This window comes from Bacillus rossius, chromosome 2 (assembly GCF_032445375.1).
Source record: "Bacillus rossius redtenbacheri isolate Brsri chromosome 2, Brsri_v3, whole genome shotgun sequence".
Lineage (NCBI taxonomy): Eukaryota > Metazoa > Arthropoda > Insecta > Phasmatodea > Bacillidae > Bacillus > Bacillus rossius.
This window is the reverse complement of record NC_086331.1, coordinates 128,819,206-128,837,520: the sequence shown is the minus strand read 5'-3', so window position 1 is coordinate 128,837,520 and position 18,315 is coordinate 128,819,206. Positions and strand designations below refer to the sequence as shown.

Below are 18,315 nucleotides of genomic sequence, written 5' to 3'. Positions count from 1 at the left end.
TTGACTTTAAATAATTACTTATATCAATATAAACATTCCAAACTAATACAAAAATTCATTTTCATCTAGTTTCAATAATCGTTAAACATATGATATGAGCTGTTATGTGTCGTGCTGCGCCGCCCCCAGCTACTTGGCGCCCTGGGCGGTTGCCTAGTTCGCCTGTATGGACGCGCCGGCCCTGATTAGACCACAGCAATCCTGACTGCCTCAGTAACGAACCCGCACGATACAACAGAATAGATAATAGTTGCGTGCATGCGCTCAGAAAAATAGTGCCAAAAAAACTACAGCAGCTGTAGAAAAAACCCGACAGATTATCAAGCAACTATCATAAGCGTCACAAAACGACATGTTGCTGAAAGAAAGCCATACAGCAGTTCAAAATATGTGTAATAGAAATTGTTACTAGTTGTATGGTAACTTTTTCCCTAGGTTGGCAATCAGAATTTAAATACTTTTAGTAGCTGCTTTTAATTTCCATCTAATAATTTTAGTAATGTGAATTTTTATATGTTAGTTTTATAGGTCTGGTTGAATAATTCTTTTTGTGTAAGTTTTAAATACTGTTATTTTTCTTGTTGTAATTTGCGATTTCCCAAGGCACGCCTGCTAAATATTCCCGCTTCGGTTGTTTTCGGAACGAGCCGAGTGCACCCGAAGACACGGACGAGGAACAAACGAGCAGCGGCAGAGTGTGTACCGGCGGGAAGCCTTCATTTCACAGACGAGAGAGCCACACCCGAAGTTCCCCGAAGTTCATGCTCGCTTTTTTTTCCCGTACCACAACAAGTGTATTTATTTGGGATGTAGCTTACTCATACGTAATACGCCGTTCTATCTCATTGTTTAAACCGGTGTGGCATTAAATTTTGCGGTCGATTAGGATAGGTTAGCTACATTATAAATACTTTAACAATTTGTGGATGGGTGGTTATATTAGGTAAGTATAGCTACATTAAAAATACTGTAAAATCATTTTATGGTTGCTTAGCAAATAACTTTTTAATAAATGTAGCTATCCAGGGCTAGGAAACAGTTTACATGATTTCACAGTATCTTTAATGTAGCTATCCTAACCAAATCAACCGTCTGCAATGTTTTAAAATATTTATAATGTAGCTAACCTAACCTAATTGACCATTAGTTATCATGAGTTGTCCAAAATAAACATTCACGGAATATGGAGCGTCCCGAGAATATTTGTGGAAGACAAAGACTTGCTACATTTTATACGATATTAAAAATATACAAATCCACGAAGTACGTTTCTTCAATTAGGTATTTTCCTCTAAACACAATTACAAATAAATACCGTTGCCTTGTTTGTGGTCTTTCCTTTTATCAACACCGCCATATTTATTTACAATGAACAAAAAAAAAACCGAAGATGCACGATCGGGCGTTAGGCTCTCTCGTCTGTGAGATGGCGGCTTCCCGTGTACCGGCGGCCAGGGACTTGTAATGTCGCCGGCATTACGGGCCCTGGACCCAGGATCGGAGACACCCCTCCCCCCCCCCCCCCCAATTTTACTGTCAGGTGCTACATTATAATTGCATGGTTATCTCTTACCTGCACTCGTTTTGACGTGATAACGTATTATAAATCGATGAACGCCGGCTGCACGCACGAAAAATTGTCGCGTTCCGCCTGAGCCGAGCGTGCAAGAACCGGCCAACCACCGTGCGAGAAAGTCTTCTATAATGTCAAACAGATTAAGGAGGGCTTTTTAACTAATTATTGTTCATGATTATATTTAAAAAATTAATTTAAATTGAATTTGCAAAAAACTGTAAATAATATTTGAAAATTAAAAAGTATGCAATTTTTCATTAATGTTTTCTAATAAAGTTATCACTAGAGACAGGAAAAATTCGCGGGTTCATTTCGCGATAGGCTAGAATCCAAGTGCGTGTAACGTATTGCCGCTTCAGTGATTGGAACACAGTTTGCCTGAAGGACTGTGAGCCAATGAATGGCCCTCAACGTAAGAAGTATCGAATCATAAGCATCCCAGTTAGCAGTTGTCACGAGTCAGTAGCCAATGAGCTGGTGTAATATTCCCGCGTACATAGAGGATCGTGGAGTCCATCCTAGAGGTCATTCAAACCGCGAATTTTTCCAGTCCCTAGTTATCACGTAAAATTATCGTCCATAATCCGACTTTACAGACAACCCCCTTTTTAAACTTTAAAATAACCACAGCGAGTATGTATGTCCAGGAAGCCTAAGATGTCCATCAATTTCTGTCCCTGCCCGAACACGCCCGAATATTCACCTTCGGCCAACCTCGGGTTTATTTATATCTATATATTTATATTTCTCTGTTTATTTTAATGTAGCTATACTAACCTAACTAACCGTCCATAGTGTTTTAAAGTGTTTTAAGTAGCTAACCTAACCGACCACTTTTAATTTTTGAATTCATTTTTCCTGCGCGATTGTTTAATTTTTTTCCTAACCTAACTAAAACTAGGTGTATTTTGGAGGGGTCCGGGTTAGGGGAGGGACCTAGGTGCGTCTCAGGCCGAAGCCTATACACCTAGTCATGCTGGGATTAGCCATGCAGGGAGAGGGTCACATGCATCATGTGCTAGGAGGGGATTGGCCAGCCATGGCAGCGATTGGCGCCATGACTAACTCCCCTCACTCTTAAATCTAGACTATAACTAGAGATAGGTTGGGCCCAAGTAAAACCTGCATAGAAACAGGGAAAACCCTGGGCACATTCATGCGGGATGCAAATTGGCATGCATTACGTGTAGGAATTTACAGGAGACAGAGGATGGTCTGGATGAAGTGTTGGACAGAGTAGAAAAGAGTCTACCATGCGGGGGTTGGGCACTTGGACTCGTGGTCCGCTTTGAATTTTATTTGTATCTGAAACTTGAAGGCGAGGAACTCACACCTGGAGTCACGAGGGAGGGAAGCCTTTTTTTCACAGACGAGAGAGCCAAAACCCGAAGTTCCCCGAAGTTCATGCTTTTCCCCCGTATCTTTAATGTAACTATCCTAACCAAATCAACCGTCCACAATGTATTTATAATGTAGCTAACCTAACCTAATTGACCATTAGTATCCTTTTATCAACACCGCCATATTTATTTACAATGAACAAAAAAAAAAATTGGTTGTCTGTAAAGTCGGTTTACGGACGATAGTTTAACGTGACAACGTCATAACAAAACATTGATGAAATGATTGCATACTTTTATGAATGAAATTGAATCATTTTTATTGAATTATCACTATTTTGTATGGATACAAAGATGGAGTGAAATGAAATCTACAATTTAATTGAAAAATTTACTTTTATTTGCACTCATTAATTCAAATATGTTTATTACTTTAACGAACAGATTATTTTAACTATAACATTTATACATGTTTGCTATTTAACTTCTTCCAATCTGTGTTATTCTGTTAAGGATAGGACGATGATAGGAAAAGTAGGAAACGAAGGGGAGTGTTTCAAGTTTAATGTGCCTTGAAAAAGTCAAATCGATGGTTGTTCCAATCGAGTGGAAGAGAGATAGATGCGGCGCAAGCGTACAATGAGCGTAACGGGACACAGCGTAACGTGACAATGTGCGTAACGGGACACTTTTTCGTGCGTGCAACCGGCGTTCATCGATTTATTAGACGTTGTCACGTCCAAAAAAAACCCGAAGATGCACGATCGGGCGTCAGGAACGGAAAACACGCAAATTCTCAAGGACGGATTTCAGTGTGACGAAACATGCTGTAGCTTCGAATGGGACAGCTACGAGATTTAACACGTGTAGATTGGTTCCCGAATTTTTCTACGGACGTTCATATCGTTTGCGAACAATTATGAATAAGTTGTCTTCCAAACGGAAAATTGTCTGAGCGATTATATTAAATTATATTTTTCGCCTTTACAAACTGAGACTAAATGGAAACAGTTAAATGGACAGGCAGTGTGATTCGGGGTTTTGTGAAAATATGGTGTGCACAAACAGTAAATTTCAAGTCTAACAATTAATGTTATTATTAATTACGAATTATACGTAATTAAAGTCTAAAAAGGTGCGCTAAAAAGATAGTTGGGCAAGAAAGGCCTTATGAACTTTGATGTAGGAGCGCTCCATTAAAATTGTAGTATTTTAGATAATGTGTTAGACTACTATTTTTTTTTATTATTTAGCCTAGTAATGGAATAAGAAGTTTTATTTTTACATCTAGTATTGTATTAACGTGAGATTGTCTTAACTTTATTATGCAATTCTGAGGCATGTATTTTAGTATTTTAGTTACAATATTTTTATAATTATTTGTAGGTATGTATATGTATATATATAAGGGTAATTATAAAGTCCGTGAAACATTTAAAAAAATCGGTACAGTGAAATGGCTAAGAATTATGTAAGAAATTATATACCACGTGAAAGAAAAACTGTCAAAGTTTTTTTTTTCACTAGTCCACCTTGTGTCACACGACACACATCTAATCGATAGTCCAATTCTGCCCATACCCGACCCAGAATATCGGGAGTGATGGTAAGAGCAGCTGCTACGATGCAGTGTCTCAATTCGTCCAGGTTCTGTGGTAGAGGTGGAACATAAACACCATCCTTGATGTATCCCCACAAGAAAAATCGCAAGGTGTCAAGTCCGGTGATCGTGGTGGCCACGGGAGTAGCACTTGGTCAGCGGTCGCCCCACGGCCCATCCAGCGATGTGGCAACGTCTCATTCAGATAATCTCGTACCACATTGTGGTAATGCGGTGGAGCACCATCTTGTTGGAAGATGAAGTACCTGCTATCAGCTTCAAGTTACAATATTTGTATAATTATTTGTATGTATTTATGTATGTATGTATGTATATATGTATGTTTGTATGTTTGTATGTATATATATATACATACATACATATATACACACATATATATATATGGTTGTTATGAAGGATACGAACTTTAGAAAAGTTTTAAAAGGTTTAACATGTGCATAAAAAAGGCATTTTTAAAGTATCTCGCAACACCTATGGGTTGTTACACGATTGTAATTGATTTTAATAAACTACAGAAAGTTAGCTTGAAGTTTAAATGGTTTGTTTTCTTTTTATTATCGCTACCCATTAGAAGCGTTTCCATAAGATTTTTATGATGACGGGTTGGACAAATGTTTGTAATCTCACATCGCATGCTCAAGGGGGTGGGGACTCGGGTTTCGAGGAAGCGAGTGTAGACAGCTTGTTTCGGGCAGCTGTGTGACTGGCCCTCTTGGTAGCGTGCGCGTGGGGAATGTTTGTCGGCCTTGACCGTGAAAGTGTGTCAAGGTCGTGGACAAAATTAAACCGCCTCGTGACGAGTACTCTAATACGAACATAGCTCAAAAAAAATTTGGTTGTCTGTAAAGTTGGTTTACGGACGATAGTTTAACGTGACGACGTCATAACAAAACATTGATGAAATGATTGCATACTTTTATGAATAAAATTGAATAATTTTTATTGAATTATCACTATTTTGTATGGATACAAAGAAGGAGTGAAATGAAATATACAATTTAATTGATAAATTTACTTTTATTTGCACTCATTAATTCAAATCTGTTTATTACTTTAACGAAGAGATTATTTTAACTATATTAACTTTTATACATGTTTGCTATTTAACTTCTTCCAATCTGTGTTATTCTGTTAAGGATAGGACGATGATAGGAAAAGTAGGAAACGAATGGGAGTGTTTCAAGTTTAATGTGCCTCGAAAAAGTCAAATAGATGGATGTTCCAATCGAGTGGAAGAGAGATAGATGCGGCCCAAGCGTACAATGAGTGTAACGGGACACAGCGTAACGGGACAATGTGCGTTACGGGACACTTTTTCGTGCGTGCAGCCGGCGTTCATCGATTTATTAGAGGTTGTCACGTCAAAAAAAAACAGTATACGTGATGAAAGTGAAACTTCTTTGGTGATTTAAGCCTCGACTCGTAAGCATACCGTAAAGGGTTAAACAGCAGAGCGGGAGAAAAAGAGAGAAAGAAAACAGTTTCGGTTCACTGTGCTGCCATTTGGATTATGTAGTGCTCCTGCAAATTTTTACACATTAATGGAACTCATGTTGCAGGGCTTTGACTTGGAAATCATGGCTAGTATACCTGGATGATTTTATTGCTTTGAGAATTACTGTGAATGAGCTTCTCCAGGAATTTTGAACAGGTTTCTACATGCACGACACAAGTTAAGCCCTTAGAATTGCTTCTTGTTCCAACATGAGGCAACATTTCTAGGTCTTGTGGTATCGCAAGATGGAGTGCGAACAGGCCCTGAATAGATCAATTCTGTTAAGGATTGGCCTCAACCCAAAAACAAATATGAGGAGTTCCTAAAGATGTTTGCACCCACTATTGGGAATTCGTGCCTCGGTTCGCAGTTATTGTAGACCACTGCATCAGCTGACTAAGGAAAAAAGAGGTTTTTTTGGACTTCTGGGTGTGAAGCTGTCTTTCAGAACCTTAAGGAGGCCATGTGTTCTAGCCCCGTACTCGCCTACCCCAATCAGCAGGGAGAGTATATCCTTGACACAGATACAAGTGGAGATGGGCTAAGCGCTGTATATTCCCAGGTTCAGGATGGAAGCGAACAAGTCATCATTTACTACAGCAAAGCTTCATCTAAGCCCGAACCCAAATATTGTGTCACAAGAAATTAACTTCTAGCTTTAGTCAAGTCCATGTAGCATTTCCATAACTATTTATATGGGGGAAAAAAATTCATTTTACACGCTGGCCATGCTGCATTTTTTGGATGTTGCAGTTCAAGAACCCAGATGGACAACTCGCTAGGCGAATTAAAACAGAAAGAGCAGTATTGAAAAATAAATACAATTTGAACACATGTATTCAAAAAAATTTGGCACTAACATACTTACATAGGTATGGGCTTACAGAATTCGCCATAGGCGGCGTAGCTTCTCACACAGTAACATATGTCTTCACTGACAGTTTGAAAATATTTTTAATATTCTGTGAAAGGAGGGGGGGGGGGGGGGGGAGTATATCCACTATACAGGATGTCCGTGAAAGACCGCACGTTTTTTTTTTTGGGATCAGATAGAGAATAAATTTCTGAGACAGGAAGTCTTTGCCGATTTTTGATCTGACCCATAAATTAGTAATTAATTAAAATAGTTAACCAATGATGAGCGCACTCTAAGAGAAAGAAGAAGGGGGGGGGGGGAGACTGTGCTTACCGGGTGGTCGGGGGGGGGGGGGGGAAGTGAGAGAGAGAGAGAGAGAGAGAGAAAAGCGCGAGGTACTACTGCTTACTGTCTCTCACGGCACGCCAAGAGTATAAGGGGACAAGTTCTTATTAATTATTAATTTTTCTAATGAATTTCCTGCATCCTAATTTAACTCCCCTTGTAGACCGTAGGGCCTATCATGATGCACATTTGGTTCATAACTTTTATACTTATAAATTCAGTTACTGATATCTTCTTGACAATACCGGCTTGAGAATTTCCCAATTTAATAATGAAAATGAGTGGGTTTTTGACCCGCATATACTGCCGGCGATCATGTGTGTATAAGCACAGCGCAGACGATGGTGGTCCTTTGTTACTGGCTACGACAGTGCAAGGATCATATATAGTTGTATTATCTGACATATAAGTCTAGTAATAGTCTATTATTGTAAACACAATGGCATATTTACCATATTTGATGGAAGATGTACCATTGCTAGTGCAGACCCCAATGACAACAGCGTCAACAACTACACAGAACTCGATTAAATGTGTACCATTGACATCGGGGATCTGATGGCAGCGACAACGATAATGGCGATGCAGATCCTGATGGAAGAGTAACATCATCGTCTGGAACACTGATGGCAGCGATGACAATGGCGGTGCAGATTCCAATGGAAGGAGTAGCATCAACATCAAAGATCTTGATGAAAAGTGTAGCATCACATACAGCACTAGAGAAGACTTTAACGCATCCAGTGTCACATGCAGAGGAAATGACTATGTTATCTGCATCAACTAGTTTGACTATGGTGAACCTATGGCCACTGTAGGAGCATCTACGATAGCTAAGCACCAATGCAGTCACTGTGAAAAGATGTTTTCGAACAACAGTAATGCTCGTAAACACGAAAAAGAGAGACTGTGCTAGGAATCTTTCTTACAAAATGTTTGGCTGTAAAAAATATCGCAAGTAATTTTCCAGAAAGATAAGTCGAAAAGACACTTGAAGACATGCAAAGGCCCTGCTGCGCAGCAGAAAGTAAAGGTTTTGCTGCAACAGCAATGCATTGATGTGCATAAGAGTACACCATGAATTGGCAAAACTGCAGTAACATAAGCAGTTGGTTCGGGTCTAAAATGTTTGTCTTAATTGACTAGGCACCTTTGCAGCTCTTGTGATTATATATTACTGTTTAGCCTTTGCGACACGTCTCTCTATTTGACTTTCTATTCGTTCCAAAGGCCATTTGCATGAAGAACTGGTACAATATTGTTTTACTTCTACTGCAAACGTATTCTCTGCATTTGGAATGGTCACCATAAACACCATTCAAAAACCATTCTTTAAGTGTTTCATGAGTTTGTCCACACAATTCCCCCCCCCCCCCACAAATGTTGAATGGTGCCTCTTGCTGCAGCTGTAAGGCAAGTAATTACAGGTTTCAGTAGCTTCCTGGCTTCTGGCGAGAAAGTCTTGTCTGCACCGAGGTTGCGCAGATGATGGGTGTAATTTCTGACAATGATTAGCAGGGGTCAAGAGTTCTGCACGTTCAGTTAACCTACAAGTCATCTCTAGATACAGTGCTTGTATGTTGTATACTGCCCAAATTTTGGCCTACATTCATGCAATAAGCTGAAAACTTTGTGGTCTTGTTTTGTCCCAATTTTTGTACCATAAATGTTGTTTCGCTTCCTTTTGTTCTACAGTGACTAGTTTACATACACAACAGTTTTTATTCCTGACACCCATAAAGACAAGCTTTCTTGTATTTTAGCCTATTATGACTGGCAAAAAAAATTTACAGATTTATTAAAGTTCTGTCATGACTAGGGATGTAAGGGAACGAACAAATGAAATGTCGGAGTGGGCGCCACCACGTGATGTGGGCACGTGGACCCGGCGGAGACTCTCTTCAGGGCGTGACGTGACCCGTGTAGGGCTAGGCTCGGTTCCCTTAGCACGCGATATCGTTACAGTGGGCTCTTCAGGCGTCCCACACACCTCGAGGTTCAGGAGCAGGGACACGTGGTCACTCGACTAAAAATAACACGTTCGACGTACTCCTTTTATTCCAGCAACGTTACAACACGTCTCCAATCGCGCTACACCTACATAGGGGAACCTGGCCTAAAATGACATACTACTTTTTAAATGCCCAATAATTAAACATATATATTTCTTAGATGAATGCGGGCTGTGTTCTATGACAGACAAACATATTACACATCACTTGTACTCATTAAACTATTTTAATTTAACTCGCATCATAAAATTAAAGTCACATGAAGAAAAAGTACCATATGTCATTTTACCCTAGTATGTGTGGCTAAAATGACACACTAGTTTAAGGCTTACACACATCACAAATGAATTGCTTTGCAGTTTTGGAAAGACCAGCACATTCGTTATGAGCCCACATATTACACGTTGAACGCTTTAACCATGTTTCTCCTGGCTTCGAGCGGCTATACAAATCGTTACAATATAAGCATGGAGTATCTTCATCGTCGTTATCTATTTCAATGTCAGAATCTTCTTGAGTGACTTGAAAAGAAATATTCTTCTTGGCACGTATTGCAGATCATCGTATTTCAACTGCTTTATTTTCTGCCAATTTATTCTTCATTTCGTCAATGTTAGGGGTGCTTGTTAACACTTGAGTCCCTTCATGGTGTCTTCTCTTCGACTTGGATCGTGGTCCAGAGGGCACTGGGGAAATATCACTTGGCGTTATAGATAGGCCTGTCTGCAGTTTTCCTTGGCATGATTTGAACGAATTAGATGGAATAGCCAAGGGTTCTTCTCCGTGAGTTTTTGAAGCATTGTTCATTGCTGGTTCTTCTATAGGCCTTTGTGAAGAAGGATCAAGTAAATTTTTAAAAGACTTTTCACTGACAACATTTGTTTCATTTATTCTTTCTGGCTCATCTGTAGTTGCAGCAGGGCCAAAAAGAAAATCTGGAAATATATCAGGATCAATTGGCTAGATTCCTGTGTTTGCAAGTCCTGAGAGCGCATTGTGGTTCGTTGCAGCTTTTCCATAAGCTTCAGCAAACAAACGAGCTACCTGATATTGGGAAATCACCCTTCCTGGATGGCACTTCAACCACTTTGCAACTGCTTGATCATAATATGTTTTCAGAGGACCATAGAAAGAAACATCTAGAGCTTGAAGACGGTGGGTGCAATGAGGAGGAAAGAAAAGCATAACTATTCCATGATCCTTTGCAAATTTTAAAACTTCAATGTTCTTATGGCTTGAATGTCCGTCTACCAAAAGTAGAACTTTGTTTTGAAGGCTGGGATTTGTAAAAGCTTTAAAGTGTTGCATCCACTTAAGAAATACTTCACCAGTCATCCAACCTGATTCCTGAGCTATTCCCAGAGTGCCAGTGGGTGCACCATCAAGCAGTTATTCTTTCTAATTCTTCCGAGCAAATATCAAAGCTGGAGGAATGTAATTGCCAGTGGAACACATACAAACTACACATGTTACATGCTGTCCTCGTTCAGCACTTCTGACTGCTCCAACCTGTTTTCTTCCTTTAGTAGCAAAGTCTTTTTGAGGTTTCTGCACTGTTGACAGTCCAGACTCATCAAAATTCCATATTCTGGTAGGATGAATGTTGTGTTCAGTAATGACATGATCAAAAGTTTTGAAGAAATTGGCAATCTGTGGTTTATTGAATACCTGAGCACGAGCTGCTGACGTAGCTTCAGAACGTCTTAATGCTATGTCTGGATGCCTCTTCCTGAAGCCTCTAAGCCAGTCCCATCCGGCCATTTCATCCTTTGAACTGAACCTATGTGCGATGCCATTTCTCTCTGCTAGTTGGAAGGCCAATTTTCTCACTTCATTGCAGGTTAACCCAAAAAAGTCTGGTCTCTAGCAACTTAATACGCCTCAAAGTTCTCGTTCCATTTCAAATGTAAATGTTGACTTGTAATGGCCCAATCCCTTCTGAGTACCCGAAACTTGTTTATTCTTGTCTGCTGTTCTTCGTCGCAGGGTAGCTTGTGGAACACCGAAGTTTTTGGCTGCTTTAAGCCATCCCATTTCATTTTTGTTGACAGCATCAATGGCATGCTGCATTTGAATTTCATCCCATGACTGTCGATCTGTTTTGCGTGTGTATTTACCAACTATACTGCCCTGAAACATAAGGTCAAAGTAGAAAAAGCTTTTATATATATATATATATATATATATATATATATATATATATGGACACCCTCACTAAAAATTACTTTATCAGGCAAGCAGATGTGGCAGCATCGCTAGCATTTACAATAATGGCGCACAAGTTGGACTGCCCTACGTTCAAAAACTAGTGTATCTAGTTGCTATAATTATGCTTGGAGTTAGAAATGTTCTTGTCAGTGTGCTTTGGCATGTATTTCTGTAATATTTTTTTTGTGCTGTGACATAAACAAATAAAATTTGTTTCTTGTTTTAGAGGCTAAATAATTAATTGGTAAAAATTAATTATGCCATTAATGTAAATGTTTTTTTAAGCGAGTGAGTTATTTTTAAAAGTTTAACCTAGCATAAAATGACATACTGTGTGTAAAATGACATACTGTGTCATTTTGCCCTGCATGCCGATATGTCATTTTACCCACATTGCTACACTGCCACAAAGTTAATTTTTTGAGAACAAAGCAGCCATTTTAACCAAAGTTTGAAACCACACAAAGAAAGTGCCCTTGCGATCATACCATTTCTTTGCAACTTGACAACGAAAAAATTACAGCCAGTTACAATCTGAGAAAGGTTTAGCGCGCGATAGTTGGCACCGTTGTAGTTGCCATATTTTATAATTTTTTTTGATAAAGGCTACTGATACTGTAAAATTGCTTTATGTTAGTACTTATAATAAGACGTTAAATTATTTCCGCAATAGAAAAAACTTTGGTCCAAGGTGTATTCGAACCCGCGACAGTTAGATCTGAAACACCACGCCTTTAACCGCAAGACCACCAATTCCTCTTACGAATATTGCTTCAAGTGTACATTCTTATATAATATTTTTCTGCAGTAGTAAAGTTGAAATTATACAGCCAGATTGAAACTGATGATCTTTTAATAATTAATTTTATTTCTGTTTATTATATTTATTTTCCATTCCATTATATATTTTTAATTTTCAATTTCAAAAACAGTAGCAGGTAATATGGAGAACGACAGGCCAACGTGCTCTAATTTTCGTTTTCGGCAATATGCCACGCAGCATCTAGTTTTCAGTGACATTTTAGAAATATATACTTTTACTTTCAAATCCCATTATTACCACGAGACAATACAATACAATACAATACAATATGTAATTATAACAACTGGATATGTAATAAACTAAAGAGATCAAAACTTGTAATATTTTTTTTTCCCGATGTTGGTGAAACATGGTATGATCCAATTTTTAAGGATTCAGTTTGTCCTATCTACTGTCACCCCCCTGGCCCCGGGTGACGAACGGAAGCGACTGAAGAGGCCAGGGCAGCATGGCGGCCGGAAAGGGCTGGATTTACCGTTAGTCTCTCCTGTTATTTATTAATACATATTTTAACTAAAACAAAAACACTAAAAATTCTATAATAAAATCATACCAAGGTTTCGTTAATTATTTAAGTTGAGTATTGATTATTTTAATTATGATTATGGTTCAAACTAGTTGCGGGTAGTTCCATTGCCTGCCGCGTGGGGCGCTGCGCCGTCCTTACAACTAGCACTTAAAACATAAACACTTAGGGAATATTATTTAAAGAAAAGACAGGTAGGTAAACATAAAAATTGAATAATAAAATAAAAGGGGTCGTGGCACAGACTTTACTCCCGCCTCTTGTTGGTGCCTCACACGCACACACACACACCTGCACACGGGGCGGGAGGTTTGAAATAGAGGGTGGTGGTGAGAGGAGAGGGGTGGCGACGGCGTGAGGCACATCGGGCTTAGGGAGGGCGTAGCCCCGGTCGACGTCAGTTCATTTATTTTTGGGACTTTACCTCTAGTAGAGTGTACAGATGTTAAAAATGTATAGAAATAATGCCAGTATACTAAAATTAAATAATAACCACTGGTTTAAGACAAGTAAGTTCTCCAGTCACTATTTTCTGAGTGTAATATTTAAAAAGAAATTTTTAGATTTTAGATAACCAATCTTTCAAAAGTATGAATATTGCACACAGATAAATTTAGCTGCCTAAAATGAATGACAATGAAGCCTAAAGTTGGCAATAGCTATTCTATGCTATTTTTAAAACTCATTAATAAAAAAAAAATATTTTAAACAAATATATTCAAACATTCAGAAAGGACTTTGAAAAACCGGTCACAAAATATATCTGTATTTAAAAAAAATGTGAGTGAGTCTATCAGTATTTGCCAGAGATGTGTAAACATATAACCTCAGTAACCAGCAAATTCATGTTGCAAATAAACTTATAATATGAAACTCAAAACCCAAAATTTAATGAAGAATTCTTTAAAATTATGCCAAGCGTGATATATATACATATACACACACACACACATTTGAGGTAAAAATTGTAAAATTTTTTCTCTTATTGAAAACCTGGCTATAATTGTTTTAACAAGCTGGTAATAACCAATCTGGACCAAACCGAACCGAACCGAACCGAACCGAACCCAACCCAACCCGACCCAACCTAACCCAACCCAGGTTAGGTAAGTTAATTATTATTTATTTCCTACAATTTTTCTCAAAGCCAGTGCAATTTATGCACTTCGGGTAGTTTCAGAACAGTTACGATTATTTTATTTCATAAAATTTACCATACATGTCCACTTTTGAAACTCTCGCTCATTTTCCATAATTTAATTTTGATCATGCATGATGACCAACTGAAAAATCTTAAAAAATTTACATATAATATTTGAAACCAAGGTGGCATCTTTCCGTTTCTTTCTTAAAAATAGTGTTTGTATAGTTTTGAGTGGCAGGCGTTTGGCAACATTGATCTGACATCATCCGGGCCTGCGGCCCCTTTGAGTCCGAAATGCCACCACCATCTATTCAAACCTCCCGCTAGCGAGTGCGTGCGTGTGGGTGTGTGTTGGTCGCTCGGCAAGAGGGCGCTTAGCTGCAGTGCGCCGCACCCCTGAATGTAATTTAATAATAATTGTTAACCTTTGCTTTTCACCCCTAAACAGTGTCACGATGAGTCAGTCAAGTGGGTGTCTTTTGTTTTCTTAATATAATATTTTTTGTAATAAAGTAAGTGCAAGCACGGCCCAGGACGCTCCCTAGCGGGCGACGGCGGAACTAATATATAACTTTATTTAAACTAATTTCATGCATTAGTAATTATTACAGACGGTCTGGTCGTGGATGTGTGTATGTTAATTTTATAAAGAGTTCATGTTATTCTCTATAATAACCCGGGGCACGCAGTCGCAAAGATGTTAACGGTAATTGTGTTCGGCGCGAAGGGCGCCATGTTTCCTGCCGCGAGCGGACGTCTCTGCAGACACCCCAAGGACATCACCGTTGTCTCACCAATAAGTAGCTCTGTTAAATTAATTAATCTAAATTGATTTATTTTTCATCCTCGGGGCCTCTCTCGGTCGGTGGGGCTGTGTAATTATTAATTTTTATACTCTCAGGAGTTTTACCACCACCTTCGTTTTACGTAAAAGCTTGAGGCGGCCATGTGTGTGGTCCGCCTCCTCAACTTATACCGATTCGTGCCTCGGGCGTTTTAGCTGTGTAAAGGGAGGATTGTAGGAGGACGGGACGGATCAATAAAACCAACTTAATTGAGTCACGTGTCTTTGTGTTCGGGGGGGCCACGTGGGTCCTTAACCAGTCAGCGGCGTGTGGGACACCCTGAGAGCCCACTGCGGTTAGGTAGAAGCGTGCCCGACGCTGAGAGCGGGCTCGGTTAGGAACAGGTATTGAATTCGAGATCAGGAGGGCTAATATCTCGCCTCACACGGGCCACGTAACGCCCTGAGCAAGAGCCTCTAGCCGGGTCCACGTGCCCACTCATGTGGTGGCGCCCACTATTTCCACCACTAATTCAAAACATAACACTGGTACGCCCTCAGATCATTGCTTCTCCCATTTAGTTTGTTGTCAAACATAACTTAAAAATTCTGTAAAAATATTTACGTTCCTCAAAACTAAAAATAAATTAAATTTAAACTGTTTGATCACACAGAATACTCTATTCAATCAGAGTTTTATTTTAGCAGCGTTTAGGAATGAGTGTTGAATTTATGTTTCACAGATAAGTTTTAAGTGTGTTTTTGTGATATCTTTGTGCTTTGTCCGTCCAACATACGTGTGCAAAGTTGAGGTTTGTTGAGTGATGCAGATGGTGACCTCCCAGGAAGGAGCTGGCGTCACGCCGGCTGGCGTGTCATCCTCTTCCCCCTGCTCCCCCGGCCCATGTGCTGAAACCTCTCGTCCTCAATGTTTCCATTACAAAACAACTTGCTGTGTCTGTTTTTATAGATAAGAGTATCAACCTCATTGACTTTTTTTAAAGAATTAAACTCAGTCAAGAGTGTAGTGTGGTTGTTTAAGTGATTAAAAAAATAGCCTAAATATATCTATGTTACTTTAAATATTGTATCACATTATATTAACATCTTGAAGTATAAAAAATTAAAACTTTTAAAACCATAGCACTACTAACGTTTTCAAAATCTACAGTACGGTTTTTGACACTGTGATCACAAAAATTGTGCAAATTACGCAAAAATTCTTTTAGCATTTAAATGCCTATCTCGCGGCCAGACTTAATTTGGTTGAAGCCCGGCCTTAATCACATTGAACTAAAAATTTCTCATTAAAAATGTTAACTAATGTTTGTTTAGATTTTAGTTCCTTTTTGTACTGAATCACAGCATGCTAAAATTGAATAATCATTCACAGATTTACTGGACAAAGTGATGAAAAACAGGCAGTAAAACTAATATTTCTATTTTCTTTTACAAAAATGCACAAACTTTTTTCTTTGATTGAAAATAATTACAATCAAACCTGACTCACCTACATATTTAGTAAACCTACATCCCAGTTGTTGAGGTTAATCTTTTTTACAAGACATGGCATCATTGAACTATGAATAGTGTCTCTGTTTACATGTACATTAGACTACATGAACTTCAGTCAATCAGTAGTGTCAAATACTACCTAAAACATTTTTTTAGGGCTAAAACACCACGAACTTAACATTAAGAATTAATATTTTGGGTGTGTTTACAAGTTATTTCGAAACATGCATAACCTTACACTAGGGAAGTCAAACTTTGAATTGATTCATACAAAAAAAAACTTTTGTCATATAAAACATACTGCAATATACCTAACTCTAGTACAGCACGGCACTTGACTATACAAGCATAATAAACGTGTTTAATTTTACTCAGAATGGAATCTTTTACTTCCTTGTAAACCTGATATACAGGGTTTGTGGAGCAGTTCATTTATTTATAAAGGCATTTTGCATTAGTTTAGTAAATTAAAAAAAAAAGACCAAATATGGATGTACCAATGTAATGTTTAATTTTGAAGGAAAGGTGACCATAGTAAATGGACACAGTGCCAAAGACATTCTACTGCACTTTTCACTGTGGCATCTTTTTGTAGTAATTACTTACTAATAATTCATACTTTCGAAAATAATGAAACAATATATTGTATTTATTTTAAAATTGTTAATGAAATATATAAATGTAAAATACCTATGTTGTTTTATAATGTACCAGAGAAAAAGAAAATTTAATAGTAGTTTTCCTGCAATTAAATGTCAGTACAACTGAATAACATGCAATACATTAACATCAATAATCAATACACCTAAGTTTCCCCCTTCAAGTCTCTGCTATGCTGTTAAACCTGTTATCAATCATGTGAAATGTAAAATGGATCATTTAAAACACAAAATTAGTCACCAGTCAACAATTAACACTTAGGAAAATTACTTCAAAATGAAACTAGGTATGTGTATGGTTTTGATATGTAATGTTATTTAAAGAAAAATAGTTAGAATGAAATTTAAGGCAGCTGTGTTAGAAAATTGGAAAATGAATAAATAAACACATTTAAATTTGGTACAGACAGGATAATTTTATTCTGTATGAAAATAAATTTTTGTTTCTAAAACAGATTATCAAGACAAGTAAGCAAAATGCTTGTAACATAATATTATAATGACACTTTGATTTATAATATTTTCACAAACTTTTTAAATTTTAATCAAACCAACTATATTATTCAGTCTGTTGGTAAAAACTATGTTAAATGTTCCCAATATTTCAACTTTATTCATGAGCACATTTAGTTTGACTTAAAACTTATTGCAAAATTTTTGGTCACCGAAGCTTCAACAACTCTCCTTCCGTACACACTATAAATTTCAACATAAAAAATTAAAATGTACATTGAAAATGCATACATTATAGCATTACTTTTCACAAAAAGGTATGAAAAACAGCCAAATAAAGATGTATACAATCTTTGGCATTCATTCACAAAGTAGCAAATCTATTATTGTCAGTTTGCACACATTTTCCACATTCATGGCAATTGCTTATTAATATGGCAATGAGAATTTGACTAAATATAGCTTGACTGTGGCAAGACCATATCTTAAGTCAATAACATAAAATAAAGCAAATAATGGCACATGGCAAGGTTGGAGACTGCATCTCCATCTCACAGGCTCTGCTACCTCAGTTTGTGCTTGTCTTTGTGAGGCTCTAGGTAGATGGGAGTGACATTGGAAGGCTTGTATTTCCTGAAAGCAAACAACAAAACATACAACATACACAGGTATCAGTGTAGTGGTCTGGCAAAGGCTATCAGGGTCTGTATCACAGCTGCTCCACAGTGATTTCCACACGTGTAGGAAATGTGAAGAACATCTCTCTTGGCTGTAGGTTTTCCCGAGGTGCTCCATTATTTCCTACCAATCTCATTTCACAGAGGAGTGAAAATTAAATAATACATGCCAAACATTACACACATCATAATAAAGAAATGTTTACAAGAACATTAAAACTATCACTAGTAATGAGAGTTATTTCTGAGACAAATAATGCATCAATATACTATAAGAGTAC

The 18,315-nt window shown here is 38.0% G+C and overlaps 1 protein-coding gene across 1 annotated transcript in view; it reads right to left on the bottom strand.

Annotated features, from left to right (window-relative positions):
- Window positions 1-17,300: 17,300 nt before the first annotated feature.
- Window positions 17,301-18,315, bottom strand: part of LOC134529820 (protein O-linked-mannose beta-1,2-N-acetylglucosaminyltransferase 1-like) — a 28,696-nt gene continuing 27,681 nt past the window's right edge. The window contains exon 14 of the mRNA XM_063364302.1: window positions 17,301-17,990. Within this exon, the coding sequence (XP_063220372.1) occupies window positions 17,921-17,990 (70 nt within the window). The 3' untranslated portion in view covers window positions 17,301-17,920. The remainder of the gene's footprint in view (window positions 17,991-18,315) is intronic.